The following is an 18420-nucleotide window of genomic DNA, read 5'->3' as shown; positions in this document are numbered from 1 at the left end:
GCCTGACTTGATCTGCTCAGGCTGAGTCAGGGGTCAAAGGTGAACGTGGCCCTTTTTACCTCTGCTGCACTTGCTGCCTCCCTCGGTAAGAGTGACCCCAGGTTGGCACAGTGGCTTCTCTCTATTCACCACACCTGGCTGTTGGGGAAGTCCCTGACTGGGCAATCCATCTTCGCCCCTAGATTAACCTTTCCTGGGGGGAAATGTACTTTCCAGAGTCTGGGAAGATCATTACCCTCTCCTGGGACGGGCTTGATCATCTCTATTGTATTGGTGAGCCATGGATACTTTCTGTGAACTGCTCCCGGGCTTTAGAGAAGCTTGTTAGCACATGGCTTGGCATTCTATCAACTCTTTTCTTTGGAACTGCAGCTCAACACAAATCTTGTCACATCTGCCTTTGAGTAACCCACGCAGACCTCTTCCTTCTGCATTACTTTTCTCTTATTTCCTCTAGCTTGTCCTTCTACTGTATAGACACTCTTTACATGGTAGTCTGTCATCGAGAGCTGCCAAAGTCTTTCCTACTTTTAAAGATCTTGCCCGACCAAAAAAACTAAGCTCCAAACCAGCCTTGAGGTCCCCCTGGATCAACCATGTATTTAACTACCTCTGTGAACAGAGTTCCCTCTAGTCCAGTGACCTTGGGTTCAAACTCAGTTCTGCTCTTCCTTGTTCCCTCTATAGTGCCTGTCCCTCCTCTGTGGTTCTCCAATTCCTGATATTTATGGGGACTTTAGATAGCGATAACCAAGTATTCCTAATGACTTTCATAAGCCAGTCCACTAGGGACCAATTTTCCTCACACTGTCACAGTTATGTAGCCTTTGCCTTATGAGGGATGGGAAGTTACAGAACTCACTTTCTTTGCCTCCATACAATTACACTGATCCCATCTGCCCTCATGGTCCATAGCTTCACAAGCCAGACTGAGACAGGGTCTTTCATTGCTTGTTTGAAAAATGTTCCTTGGGTTGGGGATTTAGCTCAGTGGTAGAGCGCTTGCCTAGCAAGCAGAAGGCCCTGGGTTTGGTCCCCAGCTCCGAAAAAAAAGAAAAAAAAAAAGAAAAATGTTCCTTAATTTTAGCAGTTCAGATGCTGAATATTTCCTGATCACACTAATTTCTTACATTTAACCATTATTGATACCTCTTCTGCACAGTGGATTACAGAGGTCCCGTTTCTACTGAAGGTTGGACTTGAGTGATCCTCCTCACTCCCTGATTGTTCCCCAGCGTTCCAAGTTCTTGGATCCAAGGAAGAGCTTTTGAACATAGATCTGACTTGTACTTGCTCCTTCTTCTGGCCCCCAGCCCTTAAGGAAAGGCAAGCTGGCACCTCCACTCCATCCTCTTGTTTCCTATTTACTTTACTTGCCAGATCAGAGGCTAACAAGAAGGATGCTGCCACATCTTCCTTTCTGGTTGCAATTGCTCCTTCATATAAACTACTTCCTGTTTGACTGTCATCTCGGCCTCAGATGCATTTATTTCTTAACTGCTCACAATGAGGCCAGGCGACCTCTGTCACTGCTGCCACCAGTCTCGACCCTTGTACATAATCTTAAAGACTGCAGAATTTCTTCTAAACCTTTAACTTTTCAAACATCTTCATAGTCACATAATCGACCCCACTTGTCAGATATGGTACCCCTTATCACATAGATGAAGACTGCCATCCTGGGATTCCTCCCACAGACACTCTTAATCCTGAGGGCTCAGCCTTAGTTTGCTTGTCTCGCTCCTCATAGCAAAGCCATGCCTGAGTGCTGTTATCATCTCAGAGTGCTGGGAAGGAGCACATTGTGCTGCCTGTGTGCAAACCAAGTGAGCACAGACAATGCAGGTGTGATACAAAGGGCACAAAAGTACTGTAAGTAGTTGGGAGCCGATTTTTCTGTTGATCCAGGACAGTCATTTATAACATTTGTTATTTCTGAATTTGCATGTACCCAGCTGAATGCAGAATTTTTTCCTAGAATGTGAGTGTGTGGGTTTTTTTTTTTCTTCTTTTTCTTTTTTGAGACGTAATCTCATGTAGCTTGGAATGGCTTGAAACTTTCTATGTAGCAAGGATGACCTTGAACTTCTGCTTCTAGCTCCCAAGTTCGAGGATTATAGGTACTGACCACCATGCTTGCCTTTTGGTAACCAAATGTATGTGTATACATATGTGTGTGTGTGTGCGTGTGTGTATGTGTATTCATATATACACATAAACATATTTGTTTATATATTTGACTAACATAGGTCAAATGCACACACACACACACACACACACACACACACACACACACACACGCACGCACGCGCGCGCACACACACACACACACACACATATATGTACAATGTAGATATATACACATATATTTGTTTTTTTAAGACACAGTTTCTCTCTGTAGCCCTGGCTGTCCTGGAACTCACTCTAGACCAAGCTGACTTCTAATTCACAGAGATCTGCCTGCCTCTGCCTTCAGAGTGCTGGCATTAAAGGCCTGCTCCACCACTGCCTGGTCAGTAACTGTTTTTAACTAACTGGTTTTATTTTCTTTCAGGAATGCGCCTGGCTCTGGCTGATGCTGGCGACACTGTTGAAGATGCTAACTTTGTGGAAGCTATGGCAGACGCAGGCATTCTCCGTCTGTACACATGGGTAGAGTGGGTCAAAGAAATGCTTGCCAACTGCAGCAGCCTGAGAAGTGGACCTGCCAACTCATTCAATGATCGTGTGTTTGCCAGGTAGTTTTGGGCCAGTGCTATGCCATGGAAGTCGTCAAGTCTGGTTTTCTGTTTTCCTTTTTTTCTAAAATAAGTTAAATGATAGCAATGGTTGATGTTTGTTGAGAGCCTCCGGTGTATGCGCTTTCCTCTTGGCACTAGGGTCCCCGCACCCTCAGGCACCGATAGAGTAGCAAACTCAGCCTTCGAGATAAGAAACTGAGGGTTAGCGGTTTCACTAGTGCCTCGATGTAGGGAACTTGTGACATGAACGTGTCTGTATCTCCAAAACCTGTCATAACCTGTCCTCCACTGTCTCGCATTACAGTAGGATAAGATGGAGACAGGAAAAACAAGTTGAGAGAAAAGAAGAAATAACTTTTTTAAAAAATTTAATTGGCCTTATGCTGGTACTACAAGGATGAGTAAGGCTTGTTTGAAAGACATAGCACGGGGCTGGGGATTTAGCTCAGTGGTAGAGCGCTTACCTAGGAAGCGCAAGGCCCTGGGTTCGGTCCCCAGCTCCGAAAAAAAAAAAAAAAAAGAACCGAAAGACATAGCACGTACTGACTGTGGATTCAGAAATAGGTGTAAGGAGGGTTCAAGGGGGACTGGGGATTCGGGGTTTCTTGAAAAAATCGACAGTAGTCTTTCAGGGAAAGGAAAAAGCACATTGGGAACAGTTTGGTGTTTGAAGCACAGTACATGTAGCTCAGAGACAAGAGATGAAAGAAATCAGGGCTAGGTCAGGTCAAATTAAATCTGGGGTGGTAAGAGATGTGTTTCCTAATAGCTGATATCCGTTACTTACCATGCAACCTCTGTAAATCCTGGCTGCCACACTAGTTAGGTGATTTTTATAGTGTGTTTAAGTGTCATTAACAGTGTTTTCATTGAGGAGATGTTTGGGGTTAGGGTCTCACACTGTACTAGGCTGGCCTTAAACTTAACCTTCCAAGTACCTGGATTACAGGTCACCATGCCCAGCACCACCAAGAAATATAACAACCAAGAACAATAACAAAACACTGTCAACTGTGTTAAGTGTGTTGTTATAAACAGGAGCCCTGAATAGTGAGAGCTGATATTGTATATAAGAGGGCAGACAAAGTTTTAAGGACAGAGCAGTTTTATGTTGGGCAGTTTTTTTTAAACCAAAAATTTAAAAAGTGTATGTGTATGTGAGTATGTGTGTGTGTCTGTGTGTGAGTGTGTGAGAGAGGGAGAGAGAGAGGGAGAGGGGGAGGGAGAGGGAGAGGGAGAGGGGGAGGGGGAGGGAGAAGGAGAGGGAACACAGCCTCAGGCACTGGTCTTCACTGTCATCTCCTTTGGGCTGCTGTGTGCCAGGCTGGCTGAACTGTCGTTCCTGTGGTTCTCCTGTCTCACCTCCCATCTTGACTCAGAGCACTGATGTTGAAACATGTACTGTGTCACATGGCTTTTGTTGGGTCCTGGGCATTTGAACTCAAGCCCTCATGCTTGTGAAGCTACCGCTATGCTCATGCAGCCACTCCCTGGTCCTGGTATTGAGCGGTTTGTAATGTTTCTGCTGTCATGCTCATTTCGCTGGTTATTAATCTGTGTGGCAGATATATGTCATAAATATGTAATACACAAATATAAACATACAATAATAATATGAAGTTCATAAAATATATAGTTGCCTTTAAACTGAATAGATTTTCTTTCCCTATTCAATAGTGAAATGAATGCAGGAATTATAAAAACAGATCAAAACTATGAAAAGATGATGTTTAAAGAAGCGTTGAAAACAGGTTTTTTTGAGTTTCAGGTATGCTCTTCATTTGGGGTTAACCATGGAAGCATTAATATGGTCTATTTCCGCCTTTTCCTCCTTGCTATGAAGTAATTGCATGTCCAAAGTACAGACTGACAATCTTTTCAATGAATTTCTAAGTTTTCTGATAAATTGTGATTCGAAAATAGTTTTCTTTATTATTGTGTCTGTGGTATCTACTTAGTATAGAAAATTCTGCTCTTATTTTACTCCTTGATCATTAAGGGGGGGGGGGTCCTCCTGTCTCCAATTACATATATGTCAGCCTGGCTGACTGTGCAAAGCATTTTGAATTGGTAACCGCAAAGGCAAAGGTGTGACTAATTGCCATCAACATGAGAGCAAGTGCTGTCTGAGTTTTTCCACAAGGTGTCGCTGTTTTTCCAAGTTTGGCATTTCAAGGGCCACATGTAGCTTTACTCAACCAGTTTTGTAAAATGTCACATTGGGATTTATGTAACTTGGTTTTTAGATGTGGTTAAATAAGGCCAAATGCTGAGCATAGAAATCTTGCATTTATACCCTTTTATGTTAATGTTGTTCTGGGCACTGCTCAAAGCCTGACCTTATGAACAGTTCAGAGGTTCAGCTTTATTTCTCACTGATATAGACATACCTTAAAGTGCCTTTAAAGAGGGAGGGAGGGAGGGAGGGGAGGGAGGGAGGGCTCAGCATGGTGGGCTCGTGCCTGTAATCCTAGTACTTGGAAGACTGCGATTGCCATGAGTTTGAGGTTAGCCTGGATTAAAGAGCATACTCATGAAAATGAGGCAGAGTAGGCCTAGGGCACACAGCAGAGCCCTGTCTTAGACACTCCAGACCAGGTAGACAACACAAACAAAATTCTCATACTGGTTTTTGTTCTCTTGTGGAGAAAAATTGAAAATTTTCTGGTTTATTTTAATTCCAGGCCTTGCATGTGGTAGGCATGCGTTCTTGCTACTTAGCTACATTCCCAGTCTTCTTTCTTGAGAATTACTAATATAAATGCATGATATTCTCTCAATAGAAGATTGTTTTTATATTGTAGAGTTTAGAAAATAAAGTGAAACATTTATCATAACTTTTATAAAACTAATCCTTAATGCATTAAAACAAGAAACTGAATTTTTCATCTTCACTTTGAAGAGAATGAGGAAAATGACAAACCATTTGAAATTTGTGTAGGCTGCGAAAGACAAGTACCGTGAACTGGCCACAGAGGGGATGCACAGAGAGCTTGTGTTCCGGTTTATTGAAGTTCAAACAATCCTTCTGACTCCATTCTGTCCACATTTGTGTGAGCACATCTGGACACTGCTGGGAAAGGTATGCCGTTGGGTTTGAACTGTCTTGGGGAGTGTGGTTTGGCCTCAGTAAGGAAGTTTTGTGAGACTGTTATTCCTTATGAGAACTTCAGGAATAGTAATAGGTTCATCATCATAATTCTAACAGGTTGAAAAGTTCATGCAAGACTTTGTACATTGTACATGTACGATGTATATGTGTTAAAATATGATCATATGCCTGCTGTATACTATTTAATTCCCATGTGTATTTGAATTATGTTCAGATATACATTTGGATGCATGTGAAATTGTGTTCTTCCAGTAGTTAAAAAGGTGGAACTACTTTAGGGAGCTGTAAATACCAGAAGGAAGTGCTTATAGACAGAGATGTGAGGGTATGTTTACATAAATGTTCTTTTTAGTATAAACTCCTGGCACATAGAGGGCTGCATGTGAAGGATAGCATGTCAGCAGTCACAGTGTGAGTTCAGTTATCTCTCCTAGGAGATCGGCCTGTTTCAGGTTCCTTTAGTCATGAGCACATGCAGACATGTGCTAGTGATCTATATGCTGTAAAGCCATACTTTTAATACTGAAGGTATTAATAGGATAAAAACCGAGAGCATGTGTAATTTATGTAATAATGATTAAATTTAGGCAAATTAGCATTACATAATTTTCTTTGAAAGTGAGCATATGTGTGTGGGTATTAATATGCTTGTACAAATGGATGCTAATTAAGAATGTAGAGTCAGACTTCACAGCTTGAATTCTAGGGAACATTAGATCAGGGACTGTAGAAGTGTGCTGTGTGTAGTCGGGTTTGAACTTGGGGCACATGATTACAGATGGTAGCTGTGGTGTGAAATTGTAAGCAAGGCCTGGAAAGCAAGTATTGTTTAATCTCTCTTTTTTTCAAAAGCCTGATTCAATTATGCATGCCTCATGGCCTGTGGCAGGTCCCGTGGATGAATCCCTGATTCGTTCCTCACAGTACCTCATGGAAGTAGCACACGACCTTAGATTACGGCTCAAGAATTACATGACGCCAGCTAAAGGGAAGGTGATGTTACCCTCTAAACACTTTGTTTTTTTTTTTAAAGAGATCATTCCTCATCATGAAAACTAAGTGATTGAAATGGGTAGTGCTGTGTGTACTGTGGATACAGCTCTGACACTTTAACTTAAAGGTCTGCAGCATGTATGTTCTTACTGTTAAAGGTCTGAAACATGTATGTTCTAACAGTTAAAGGTCTGGAGCATGTATGTTCTAATTGTTAAAGGTCTGAAACATGTATGTTCTAACAGTTAAAGGTCTGGAGCATGTATGTTCTAATTGTTAAAGGTCTGAGACATGTATGTTCTAACAGTTAAAGGTCTGAAGTGTATATGTATATTCTAACTGTTCAGGGTCTGTGCACTTATGTTCTAACTGCTAAGTGTGATGGTCTAGGTAATGGGTGTTCTCATCTTTGATTACATAAGGACTCATGTATTTCTTTCCTTCTCCTGTGCAGAAGACGGACAAGCAACCAGTTCAGAGGCCCTCACACTGCACCATCTATGTGGCAAAGAACTACCCTGTCTGGCAGCACATTACCCTGACAACCCTACGGAGCCACTTTGAGGTGATGCTGCTCTCTCTCAGCATTGTCTGCTTGAGATATTTTTGGTTTTAGGATGTTAACAGTATGAGGGAAAGAACAGACAGGTGGCCTTTTTCAATTCTCTCCAGGCAAAGAGCATCCTTTGTTATCCTTGGTAGCTCAGACATGGATGCCAAGAGAAAAACTACCATCTTTTAACAGTTCTGAAGCTTTTTTACAAAAAATATATTAAACCTAGTTGTTTGTAAGTAAAAGGTGTGTTTTTTTCCTTTTTCTGCATTTATAGTTAAAATGGTGAAGCACGGGGATGGAATTTACCTTTTGAATTCATTGTGACTTTAGCGGTGATTGGATTCATAAAGGCTCAGCTTTTGGAGCATTGTAGCATTTGGAGTAAATTGAAGCTTTGCTCTTTACTACTTAAGAGACTGCTGCTTACTTTGTGGTTGCCCGTGGGATGGTCTCAAAGATGTCAGCTTAGTATCTATGAAATGAAACAGTTTTGTTTGTAGGAAGCTCAGTGCTTAATTTAGGTTGAACTTTTGCTCTTGGGTTTTTTTTTTTTTGTTGTTGTTGTTTTTTTGTTTTTTGTTTGTTTGTTTGTTTTTTTTGGTGTGCATGCGTGCGTGTGTGTGTGTGTGTGTGTGTGTGTGTGTGTGTGCATGTGTGTGTCAGGGCAGGGGACAGGGTCTTACTGTGTAGCCCTGAGTGGCTAGGAGCTCGCTTGTAGACCATATAGGCCTTGAGCTTGCAGAGGTCCTCCTGCCTCTGCCTCCCAAATGTTGGGATTAAAGGTGTGCCACTACTCTTGGCCCTAACTTTTCACTTTTCTTTTTCTTTTTTGAAATAGCTTTTCTCTGTGTAGTGCTGGCTGTCCTGGAACTCATTCTGTAGATCAGGGTGGTCTCAAACTCAGAGATCCACCTGCCTTTGCCTCCCAAGTGCTGGGATTAAACATGTGTACCATCACCACCCACTCTTAAGTTTTCTTTTTTTAAAAAAGTAGTTATGTGTATGACTGTAGTAGTATATGTATATAATTTTAAGTATATGTTATCTGTATGTATATATGTATGTATGCAAACCTTTTTTTTGACAAAATTATATTTTTAGCATGAGAAACTAGAGAATCTTTTTTTCACATTTGCAAAGGACAGTATTTTTTAAAAATAAATATTTATTTACTTATATATGTTAGAGCTTTGTCTGCATACATGTCTGCACACCAGAAAATGGCATTAGATCCCTTTATAGATGTGAGCCATATAGCTGTTGGGAAATGAAATCAGAACCTCTGGAAGAACAGCCAATACTCTTAACCACTGAGCCATCTCTCTAGCCCAGTGTTCAAACAGCAGTCGTATTTCAGGGCTGGAGAGATGACTCCTGCCAAGGATCTGAATTTGATTTCTCACCACCTACGTCACACAGCTCACAACTGCCTGTAACTCTAGCTCCAGGGAGACTTGATGCCTCTCACCCCTGTGGGCACCTGCTCATATGCACATACAAACGCATAATGGGGGGGACCTCCCCCAAAGTAGTCATGTATGTTTTGTATAAGAAATGCGTTGCTTTCCATTTTAATATGACCAGTGAAATGGTAAGATCTTTGAACTTGAAGACAAGATCTTTATATGCCTACATCAGTCTTTTACTAGGTAAGCTTGTCTCCAGGAGGGGCTGCTTTTATTAAAGAAGATAAATACTCACACACCGTTTTTCTCATTTGAACTGACAAGTGTTGGCCTCTTCCATCAGAGGGAAAGGTCTTCTGCCCTATCCACTGAGCTTGTACTTTATGATGATGGGACCTTCTCTAACGGCTGGCTGAGGCCTCCTTCTGTACTTGGTACAGTTCCAGCAGCCATACCTGTGGTCTTGCCCCATTTTTTTAAATACTTCTCTTTACTCCCCTCTCCTGCTCCCATTTTTAGGCTAACAATGGAAAATTGCCTGATAACAAAGTCATCGCTTGTGAACTAGGCAGTTTGCCAGAACTGAAGAAATATATGAAGAAAGTTATGCCATTTGTTGCCATGATTAAGGTAAGCATGTATGGAAGTTGGACAGCTGTGCTCGCTTGAGAACTGTTTAGTCAGGACAGGAGAGGGAAAGGGACAAAAGGCTTCGGACAGTCTCCCTCAGTGACACGCTAAATAGCTCTTTTAAGTCAGTGATTGAGACATGAACAGTCAGATTTTCAATTTACCTGTAAAATTGCTGCTGACTATGAGAAAATATGCATTCCAGAAGAAAATTAAGCTTAGAGTTGGTGCACTGAATTATTGCCATGCTCTGCCTTCCTTCCTTCCTTCCAACTGTGGGGAAGATACCTTCTTTTACTTATGTTAGGGTATTATCAGTTGATCCTTTGCCTGGAACCACATTTCTACATTTCTGTGGCTTAAGCTGAGCAGCTTAAATGACAGTGATAATATGTACTTAGATTTGAGTCAGTGGATGGAACAGTGGCTTGATGTTTTGAGCTGGTAAGTTCTTTGTTATCAAAGAGTTGAGTTCTTTAGGATCTTGGCGTCAGATTTTTCTTTTCTTTTTTTTTTTTAATTCAGTTATTATATATAAGTACACTGTAGCTGTCTTCAGATACACCAGAAGAGGGCATCAGATCTCTTTACAGATGGTTGTGAGCCACCATGTGGTTGCTGGGAATTGAACTCAGGACCTCTGGAAGAACAGTCAGGGCTCTTAACCACTGAGCCATCTCTCCAGCCCTTTCTTTTCTTTTTAATTAATTAATTAATTTTTTTTGAGACACGGTCTCAATATGTAGTCCTAGCTAGCCTGGAACTCTTATATGTAGATCGGGCTAGCCTCATGCTCACAGAGATTGACCTGCCTCTACCTCTTTCTTTTTCCCCTGCCCAAGACCAAGTCTCTCTGTAGCCCTGGCTGTCCTGGAAGTCACTTTGTAGACCAGGCTGGCTTCAAACTACAGAGATCCTTGTACCTTTCTCTCTGCTATTCTGGGACGAAAGGCGTGTGTCACCATACCCAACAGCAATATATTTTAAAATAATATTCTTCATTTGCCAACCAAAAAATTAGTAGTTTTACAAATGTTGAAAATGATTGATGAATCTGGGAATAAGAAAATAGATTTCTTGCACTGGGAATGTGGCTCACGTGGTGGGGAGCTTGCCTAACATGTCCAAAGCTCTGGGTTTGACCCCCAGCACCACAGTAAACCTGATTTGGTGCATACCTATAATTCCAGTACTTGGGAGGTTGAAACAGGGGGATAAGAATTTCAAGGACTCCTTAGTGACATAAGTCGAAAACAACCTGGACTGCATGGGAGTTTGTAGCTCTGAAGAGATTGACTTTCTAGCACTTTTATGGAAAAGGAAATAGAACTTAGGTGTTGTCTTACTCCATTTTCTGCTGCTATAACAGAATACCACAGACTGAACCCCCCCCCCCCCCCCCGCTTTGTGATGTTGGCAATTAATTATAGTGCTTTGCACATGTTAGGCAAATGTCCTACCACCAAGTGACATCCCTAGCCAAGGCTGGATAATTTGCTTAAACACTGGGAGTTTATTTGGCTTGTGGTTCTATAGGTAGGGAAGCTAAGAACCGCACTGGCACCTGCCTGGTTGCCTTGTACAGCATGCATGGACCATCAGTGCCTGACACTCTATAAAGGCTCCATCTGCCTGGTGGCTGGTGGCGGAACAGTGGACAGGAGGGATAGTGCGGGACCACTGTCCTGCGAATAGAGCACATTACATCACACAGCTGTAGTGTACTTAGGAAGTTGGGCTGCTAAGGTTATGTTTTGAGCAGCAAACATTTAATGTAGGAGGAAATTAAGAATAGGAAATTGTCTTTTGAATATTACAAGATTATCTGGATACCTATTTAGAATTATGGTGTCAGTTTTTCTTTAAGCTTTGTAGGAATATCTTTGGGAATTTTAATGTTTGTTATCTTGGAAAATTAAAAAAATTATTAGCTCAAGTGATTTTTTTAAATGCTTTTTTGATTCTTTTGGTTTGTACAGTAAGTTATCTAAATAAACAACTGTTGAACTACATTTATTTTCAACACCTGAAAACCCCACACCTTCTAGTCTTTTCAATACTACCTTAAAATCTCATCTTGTTTTAAATGGCAATTATTCTGAGCAAGTAATTTCATTAACTAGCAAACGTAGATAAGGGAAACCCATGAGTCAATTGCCTTTCCTTTACCTGCTGAAATGTAAAGATTTTATCAGCTGAAAGAATGATTAATTAGGAAAAATAAATTTATTTTTAACATTTCTTTAATGTGATTTTGTTTTGAAAACCATTTGGCTATTAGGAAAACATGGAGAAGAAAGGGCCGCGAGTCTTGGATTTAGAGTTGGAATTTGATGAGCAGGCAGTCCTTATGGAGAATATAGTCTACCTAACCAATTCTCTTGAGGTAAGAGGGCCAGGGATTGTAGTTAATGACTGTGGTTTTCTATAAATTACAGCCTGCTAGGATACTTTTCTTTTTTCTTTTTTATGTATTTTATTTTATTTTTTTAAAGATTTATTTATTTATTGTATATGAGTACACTGTCGCTGTCCTCAGACTCACCAGAAGAGGGCATCAGATCCCATTACAGATGGTTGTGAGCCACCATGTGGTTGCTGGGAATTGAACTCAGGACCTCTGGAAGAGCATTCGTGCTCTTAACCGCTGAGCCATCTCTCCAGCCCCGCTAGGATACTTTTCATAAACTTCTTTTATATTTAGTACTTTGACCTAATAAATGTTTTTGAGATGAAAACAGATGAATGGATATAAAAGTTGCAGAAAGAAAGTGATCTGTTATCTTATTCATTTATCAGTTATCTTATATATAACACATGGACCGTATGTGGCTAGAGATTCTCCCTAGATTGTCTTTAGAGCAGTCAGAAGAATTGTGTGTGTGTGTGTGTGTGTGTGTGTGTGTGTCTGTGTGTCTGTGTGTCTGTGTGTGTGTCTGTGTGTCTGTGTGTCTGTGTGCACGCATGCGAGTGCAAAACAGAACAGAACAAAAAAACCAAGAAAACTGAAAAGCTCACAAACCAGAGTGACACCTTTTATTTAGATGCCTTAAAAGCCTTTCTATTTTGCTGCATTCCGAATTGTCCCACCTTCAGACCTCAGAGTCACAGAATTGGCTTAATTATATTCTGCGGTCCTGGTGCATTTTCAGTTACAACTTACACAGGGTCTAAAAATGCTTTCTCTTAGCTCAGGCAAAAGGAAAACTGAATTGCTTTAGAATACTCTTAGAAGACTCATAATGTGGTTTTAATGATAATGAAGACACTGAGAACCATGTGGGTTTAATGACTGAGAACTGTTCTGTGGACTACAGAGCAGAAGGAGTGGTCTGCAGGAGAGTTTAATTTATTTGGTATTGCTGTGCATTTGTTGCTGGTTTTTGAACCCAGAGCATCATGCTTGTTAGCTTATTGATCATGAAGTCAAAGATTGAATTGCTCATGTATATACATTCATGTAGGTCAGAAACTGTTCAGGTCTTTCACGTGAATGGGAGGCATACACCTTAGAGGCATTTACTTGGGGGATCTGCAGTGTGTTACGTGACTGAACTTTTCTGTGCTTATGTAACTTCTCAAATGATAAACTTGGGAGCTCGTGCTTGTGTAGGTGGAAGGCTTTCATGCTGCTTTCCTTCTTACATGCCGTGTGGGTGCCAGATTCCAGTACAGAAAGTGCCACACCCGACTGGGTAAGGGATAATGCCACCAGACAGCTAAGACGAGTGCTGATAACAGATGGTAGATTTCATTTAACATTAATAAGGAAAACAATAAAATTGTACAGATCATTTCCTATTTATTGGCGAAGCCATTGTGCTCTTAATGAGATGAGGTGGTGATTAGTTTCAGTCGTATTAAGTGCTACTGATGATGTTTGTTTCCATCCATGTAGCTGGAACATATAGACGTCAAGTTTGCCTCTGAAGCTGAAGATAAAGTCAGGGAAGAGTGCTGTCCTGGGAAGCCACTTAATGTTTTCAGAACAGAAGTAAGTTGGAGAAGCCATATTGAATCCTTGCCTCTTAGGCCTAGATGAGACTTGGAGGTCATTACACAGCAATGGCTGTCATTTATAGCTGGAGGGCATTGAATATGAAGGGTTGGAAATGGGGCTGTGTGGAGGTGTCTTAGAGGTCCAACTTGTGCAGTGCTGGTTATTCCTTACTTTATTCCTGTGGTAGTGTTAGTAATTATTTGTAGTTTTAAAAAACAAAGCAAGATGTTCTAAAATCGATTTTTATTGAAAGAAAGGCAAAAACAATCTAGGTGTCCTATTTTGACTTTTTAACTGCTATGCAAGGCTTTTTGTGTTTTGGTGTAAATCAAGAAAGAGCATTATCTTAATTAGTGTGGGAATTATATTTTTTGGTCATTATTGGTGGAAGTATAAAGGTCTTACAGATTCTATTGAGCCTCCAAGAATCTATTCAGATTCAGACTACAATTAAGACTCCACTAGAGGATGTAGGGATGAGGTTGCTCTGACCACATTTAATTGAAAACAGGTCTGTTTTGAAAGAGTAAGGGAACCACAGTCTTGGAGACCTTCTGATATTATCTTTCTGTGATGATTCTCATTGTCTCACGGGGTGGCTTGCAAAAATGCAGTCATTTTGGGAAGAAATGAATAAATGAAATAATGTTCATTATATAACATGGGGATATGGAAATCATTAAAGTGCTTCTTCCTGTGCCTGACCTATCGTCGATGGTAGAACAGATGATGGGAGTGGAGGAGAAAATGTCCTTAGTGTTCTGATGTGTTGCTATGGCGTGTCATGTGTTAGTATGTGCAGTTGTAACCCATATACCAAGGCATCTTGGTGCAAACATGAACTTAGTTTTTCTTTCGGATTTTACTGTCCTGGTCATAATTTTAGAATAGAGAATGAGAAATGTTTTTAATGGGTTTAGAAATGTGGTAGAGATCGCCCTTGTTTTTGACAATATTCAAATTTGATGTGTCATAACTTGTATTTTTTTCTGTCCTAGCCTGGTGTGCCAGTTTCCCTAGTAAATCCTCAGCCATCCAGCGGGCACTTCTCTACCAAAATCGACATCAGACAAGGAGATAGCTGTGAGTCCATAATCAGACGCCTGACGAAAATGGACCGAGGAATCAAAGGTTGGTGTGTTTCCTTGAAACTCCCACTTAGCAGAGCTGGTGTATTGATGAGTTGTACTAGAAAGGACAGAGGAAGCTTGCTGAAGGACAGTGTAGCAGAATAGCACTTCAGGAAGAGAGTTGGTCCCAGAACCAGAGACCTGGATTCTCTTGGGCTTGCTTGGGGCTAGGTGGTTTCGTGACTCTACTCAGTCACTTAACGCACCACGCTCATTCTCTTTCAATGTCATGGGTACACTGGGTTAGATTTTTTCCCAGTATCCTAGAATACTGGTTCTAAAATTAGAGGTAATTCAGAGTTAGGAACCACATAGCCTTCGTATTGTAGACTAAGCTGTCCGGCTGGGTCTCTCCCGAGGTAAGAGGAGAGAGAGTAGGAGTGTGTGTGTGTGCTTTCCATGCATTAGCAGCCATGTACAGTTTACAGTGACAGTGTCCTCAGCATTCCCACTGATGGTTTACAGTGACAGTGTCCTCAGCATTCCCCACTGATGGTTTACAGTGACAGTGTCCTCAGCATTTCCCCACTGATGGTTTACAGTGACAGTGTCCTCAGCATTCCCCACTGATGGTTTACAGTGACAGTGTCCTCAGCATTTTCCCTCGTAGATAATGAAATGGAGGCTCACAGAGGTTGAGGAACTTTGCTGAGTTTGTTTAGCTGGAAAATCTCAACATGGGATTCAAACTGTTTGACTCCGAAGCTTATATTTTCTCTTTTAAACAGTGTTTCTCCAGGCAAAATACATAAGCAATCTCAGTTTCTGATGTAGATTAAGAGTGTATTTCCTGTGATTAAAGTCAGTACAGACATCCTCCCCACTGCCTTCCAGGGTCTTACTGTACAGTCCTGGCTAGCCTGAAGCTTGCTGTGTAGACCAGGTTTCCAGAGATCTGCCTGCCCCTGCCCCTGCCTCCTGAGGGCTGTGGCTTCCCTTTTCAGTATTAGTGTATTAGTTTTCTTGTTGCTATGAAAAAGTGACTGACAAGAAGCAATTGAAGGAAGGAAGGAATTGATTTTGGCTCTGGCTTGAGGGTGGCAAGGCCTTGGTGGTAAGGCCAGCCCTCGGCTGTTGTAGCAGGATCCTGAAGTGCTGGTCACAGTGCGTTTGCTGTCAGGAAGCAGGAGGACGAACACAGCCGCTCAGCCATCTTCCTCCTTTGTCCTTCTGAGTGCATGGGCTGGTGCCGCCCACATTCTGAGTAGGCCTCTCCTCATTTACACCCCTCCGGAGCTGCTCTTACAAGCGCAGTCAAGTTAATGAAGGGGAGATGTCACTCTAACTTGGTCCTGGGTGAATATGAGGGGCAGGTTAGTGTGTCTCCATTACTTTTCTTCAGAATTATTAAGACTGACTAACGCTAAGATTCTTTCTTTTAGATGATACCTATCTTGCCTTCTTCTCCCATCTGCCCTTCCCCCTTGCTCTGTGTGTGGGGGAGTGGAGGGCGGTAGGGATAGGTGTGTTTGCTTACTATCAAGCCCTAGGTGACTTGTGACTTGCTATGTAGACCAGGCTGATTTTAAACTTGTGGCAGATCTGTCTCTGCCTTCTAACTGCTGGAATTACAGATATGTGCTCCCAGGACTGGCCTTCTTATTTAATTTATTCATTTCTTTGCAGTGCTAGGTTTTAATTTCAGGTTCTTATACATACAAGGCAATGGGCCTCCCATTGAGTTCTATCTTCAGTACATTCCTTTAATTAATTTGCTGTGTATGTGAACATATAGACATGCATGTAGGTCAGAGGACAGCTGTCAGGTCATCAGGCTTATGTGAACATCTATACCTACTGAGCCATCTTGGTGACCCTCTTCCTTTTGATTTCTATCAAAAGTGGACTAGCCCGGGTTTGATGTCACATAAGTGTAGTCCCAGCATGGGGGAGCTGAAGTAGGATGATCAAAAGTTTGAGGCCAATCTGGAGACTAGCCTAGGATACACAGTGAGAGCCTATCTCAGAAAAAAGGAACTGGATTATTTATTTTAACTGGATAAGCTTTTCCATAAATTTCCTCTTTTAAATTATTGTGTGATATGTGGGGCTGAGTTTCACCTTCCACGTTTACATGGATTCTGAGGATCAACCTCACGTTGTTGTCAAGCTTGGGCAGCAGGAGTTTTTATCCACTGTGCCATCTCACCATGCCAGCATAAAGCTTTACTAAAGATATTTATAGGGGCTGGGGATTTAGCTCAGTGGTAGAGCGCTTACCTAGGAAGCGCAAGGCCCTGGGTTCGGTCCCCAGCTCCGGAAAAAAAAAGAACCAAAAAAAAAAAAAAAAAAGATATTTATAAATCCCAACAATAGCCTGACTTATGGAACTATATTCAGAGTGATCATTCTGTTAGTGTAGAAGACTTGAGTTCATTCTCGCATGTATTTTGTGTTCTGTTCCTGTTTCCTGTCTTGGACATTTGTTAAGAGTCTGCCTTGTGTGGTGTCTGTAGGAACAACATATATTCTGTATACCTGGGGTTTTGCAGATTCCACTGAACACTGCTGGTTAGGAGCTTCTGTAGTGGAAGGGTTGGGGACTAAGCTAGTGCAGCACTTACTGACATGGGAGGAGCAAGAACTGAGGCTGTAAGAAGAGTGAAGATTCAGTCCAGGGCCTGGGGGAGGTGAGATGTCCAGCTGTGGTCCTTATGGGCACACTGATAGGGAAAATGCTGTTCAGATGGGCCTTGTGCAATCAAGGAAAGTGTGTTGGGTGGAGGAGGGCGCTCACTGGGTTTCACCAAAAGTGTAATTACCCAGGGTGCACTAGCTAAGGCGTTTTACTATTTATAGGCGTGGCTTTAAACTGTAGTAAAATACTTGTAATACAAATGTACCAGTTTTCCTTTTTTGGTTTGCTTGAGATAATCACTAGCTCAGGTTAGCCTGGATTCTAAGTGTGGCCCACCATGTTTGACTGTTGGGACCATTTTTTTCAGGTCACTGACTGCATCCATGCTGTCCAGCTAAAGTTTCTCATAGTCCCAACTGAAGCCCTGCACCTGCTAACCTGTTGCCTCTTCTTCCTCCCTTCTAGTCCCTGTGACCACTCTTTACCTTTCCACCTATTCTGAGTACTTCTCAGAAGTAGGATTGCTGTATCTGAGTTTTAAAGATTAGATGCATTTTATTAATAAGCTTTATTTGGCTTTTGTTTTGTTTTTTGACTCAGCCCTGACCTAACCGGAGCCCTTTTCCTACCAGGGCTCCTGAGTAGCTGGAACTACAGGCATGTGCCACTTTACCCAGCAGTATTTTTCCTTCCTTCCTTCCTTCCTTCCTTCCTTCCTTCCTTCCTTCCTTCCTTCCTTCCTTCCTTCCTTTTGTTTTTTTAAGATAAGGTTTCTCTGTGTAGCCCTGGCTGTCCTGGAATTCACTCTGAACCAGATTGACCTTGAACTCACAGATCTGTCTGCCTCTGCCTCCTGAGTGCTGGAACTAAAGGTGTGTTCTACCATTGCCTGGCTGTTTTCCCTTTTTCGTGTTAAGCTTATTTTACTAAGCAGAATGTCTCCCATGGCTTGATGTGGGGAGACAGCTGTCTGTAAATTAGCACTGTGCAGATGGGAAGGCCTGAGTTTGTATCCCCAACACCTACATTAAAACGTTTTTAAAAAGCCAGGTGCAATGACGTATGCCTGTAGCTGGAATGCCTAAGGGTGTGTGTAGACCAATGGGTTTCAGGTAGCCGGCCAGTCCAGCTGAAGTAGCAAGCTCAGGTTCAGAGAGACCCGTTCTTAAAACATCTAAGGTGAGGAGTGTTAGAGGAAGGCGACCAGCATCTGACCTCTGGTGGTGAATATACCCATATACATGTGAACACATGCACATACCCACCATATACAC

General features: G+C 41.9%; 1 protein-coding gene across 3 annotated transcripts in view; it reads left to right on the top strand.

Annotated features, from left to right (window-relative positions):
- Positions 1 to 18420, top strand: part of Lars1 (leucyl-tRNA synthetase 1) — a 54464-nt gene that overhangs the window by 32865 nt on the left and 3179 nt on the right. For all 3 annotated transcript variants that reach the window (NM_001009637.1, XM_006254672.5, XM_039096707.2), the window contains 9 exon segments: positions 2555 to 2738; positions 4419 to 4509; positions 5683 to 5823; positions 6706 to 6846; positions 7301 to 7411; positions 9328 to 9438; positions 11720 to 11824; positions 13337 to 13432; positions 14437 to 14569. In NM_001009637.1, coding sequence (NP_001009637.1) covers positions 2555 to 2738; positions 4419 to 4509; positions 5683 to 5823; positions 6706 to 6846; positions 7301 to 7411; positions 9328 to 9438; positions 11720 to 11824; positions 13337 to 13432; positions 14437 to 14569 — 1113 coding nt within the window.

This window comes from Rattus norvegicus, chromosome 18, assembly GCF_036323735.1.
Source record: "Rattus norvegicus strain BN/NHsdMcwi chromosome 18, GRCr8, whole genome shotgun sequence".
Classification (NCBI taxonomy): Eukaryota; Metazoa; Chordata; class Mammalia; order Rodentia; family Muridae; genus Rattus; species Rattus norvegicus.
This window is presented reverse-complemented; position numbering and strand designations above follow the sequence as displayed.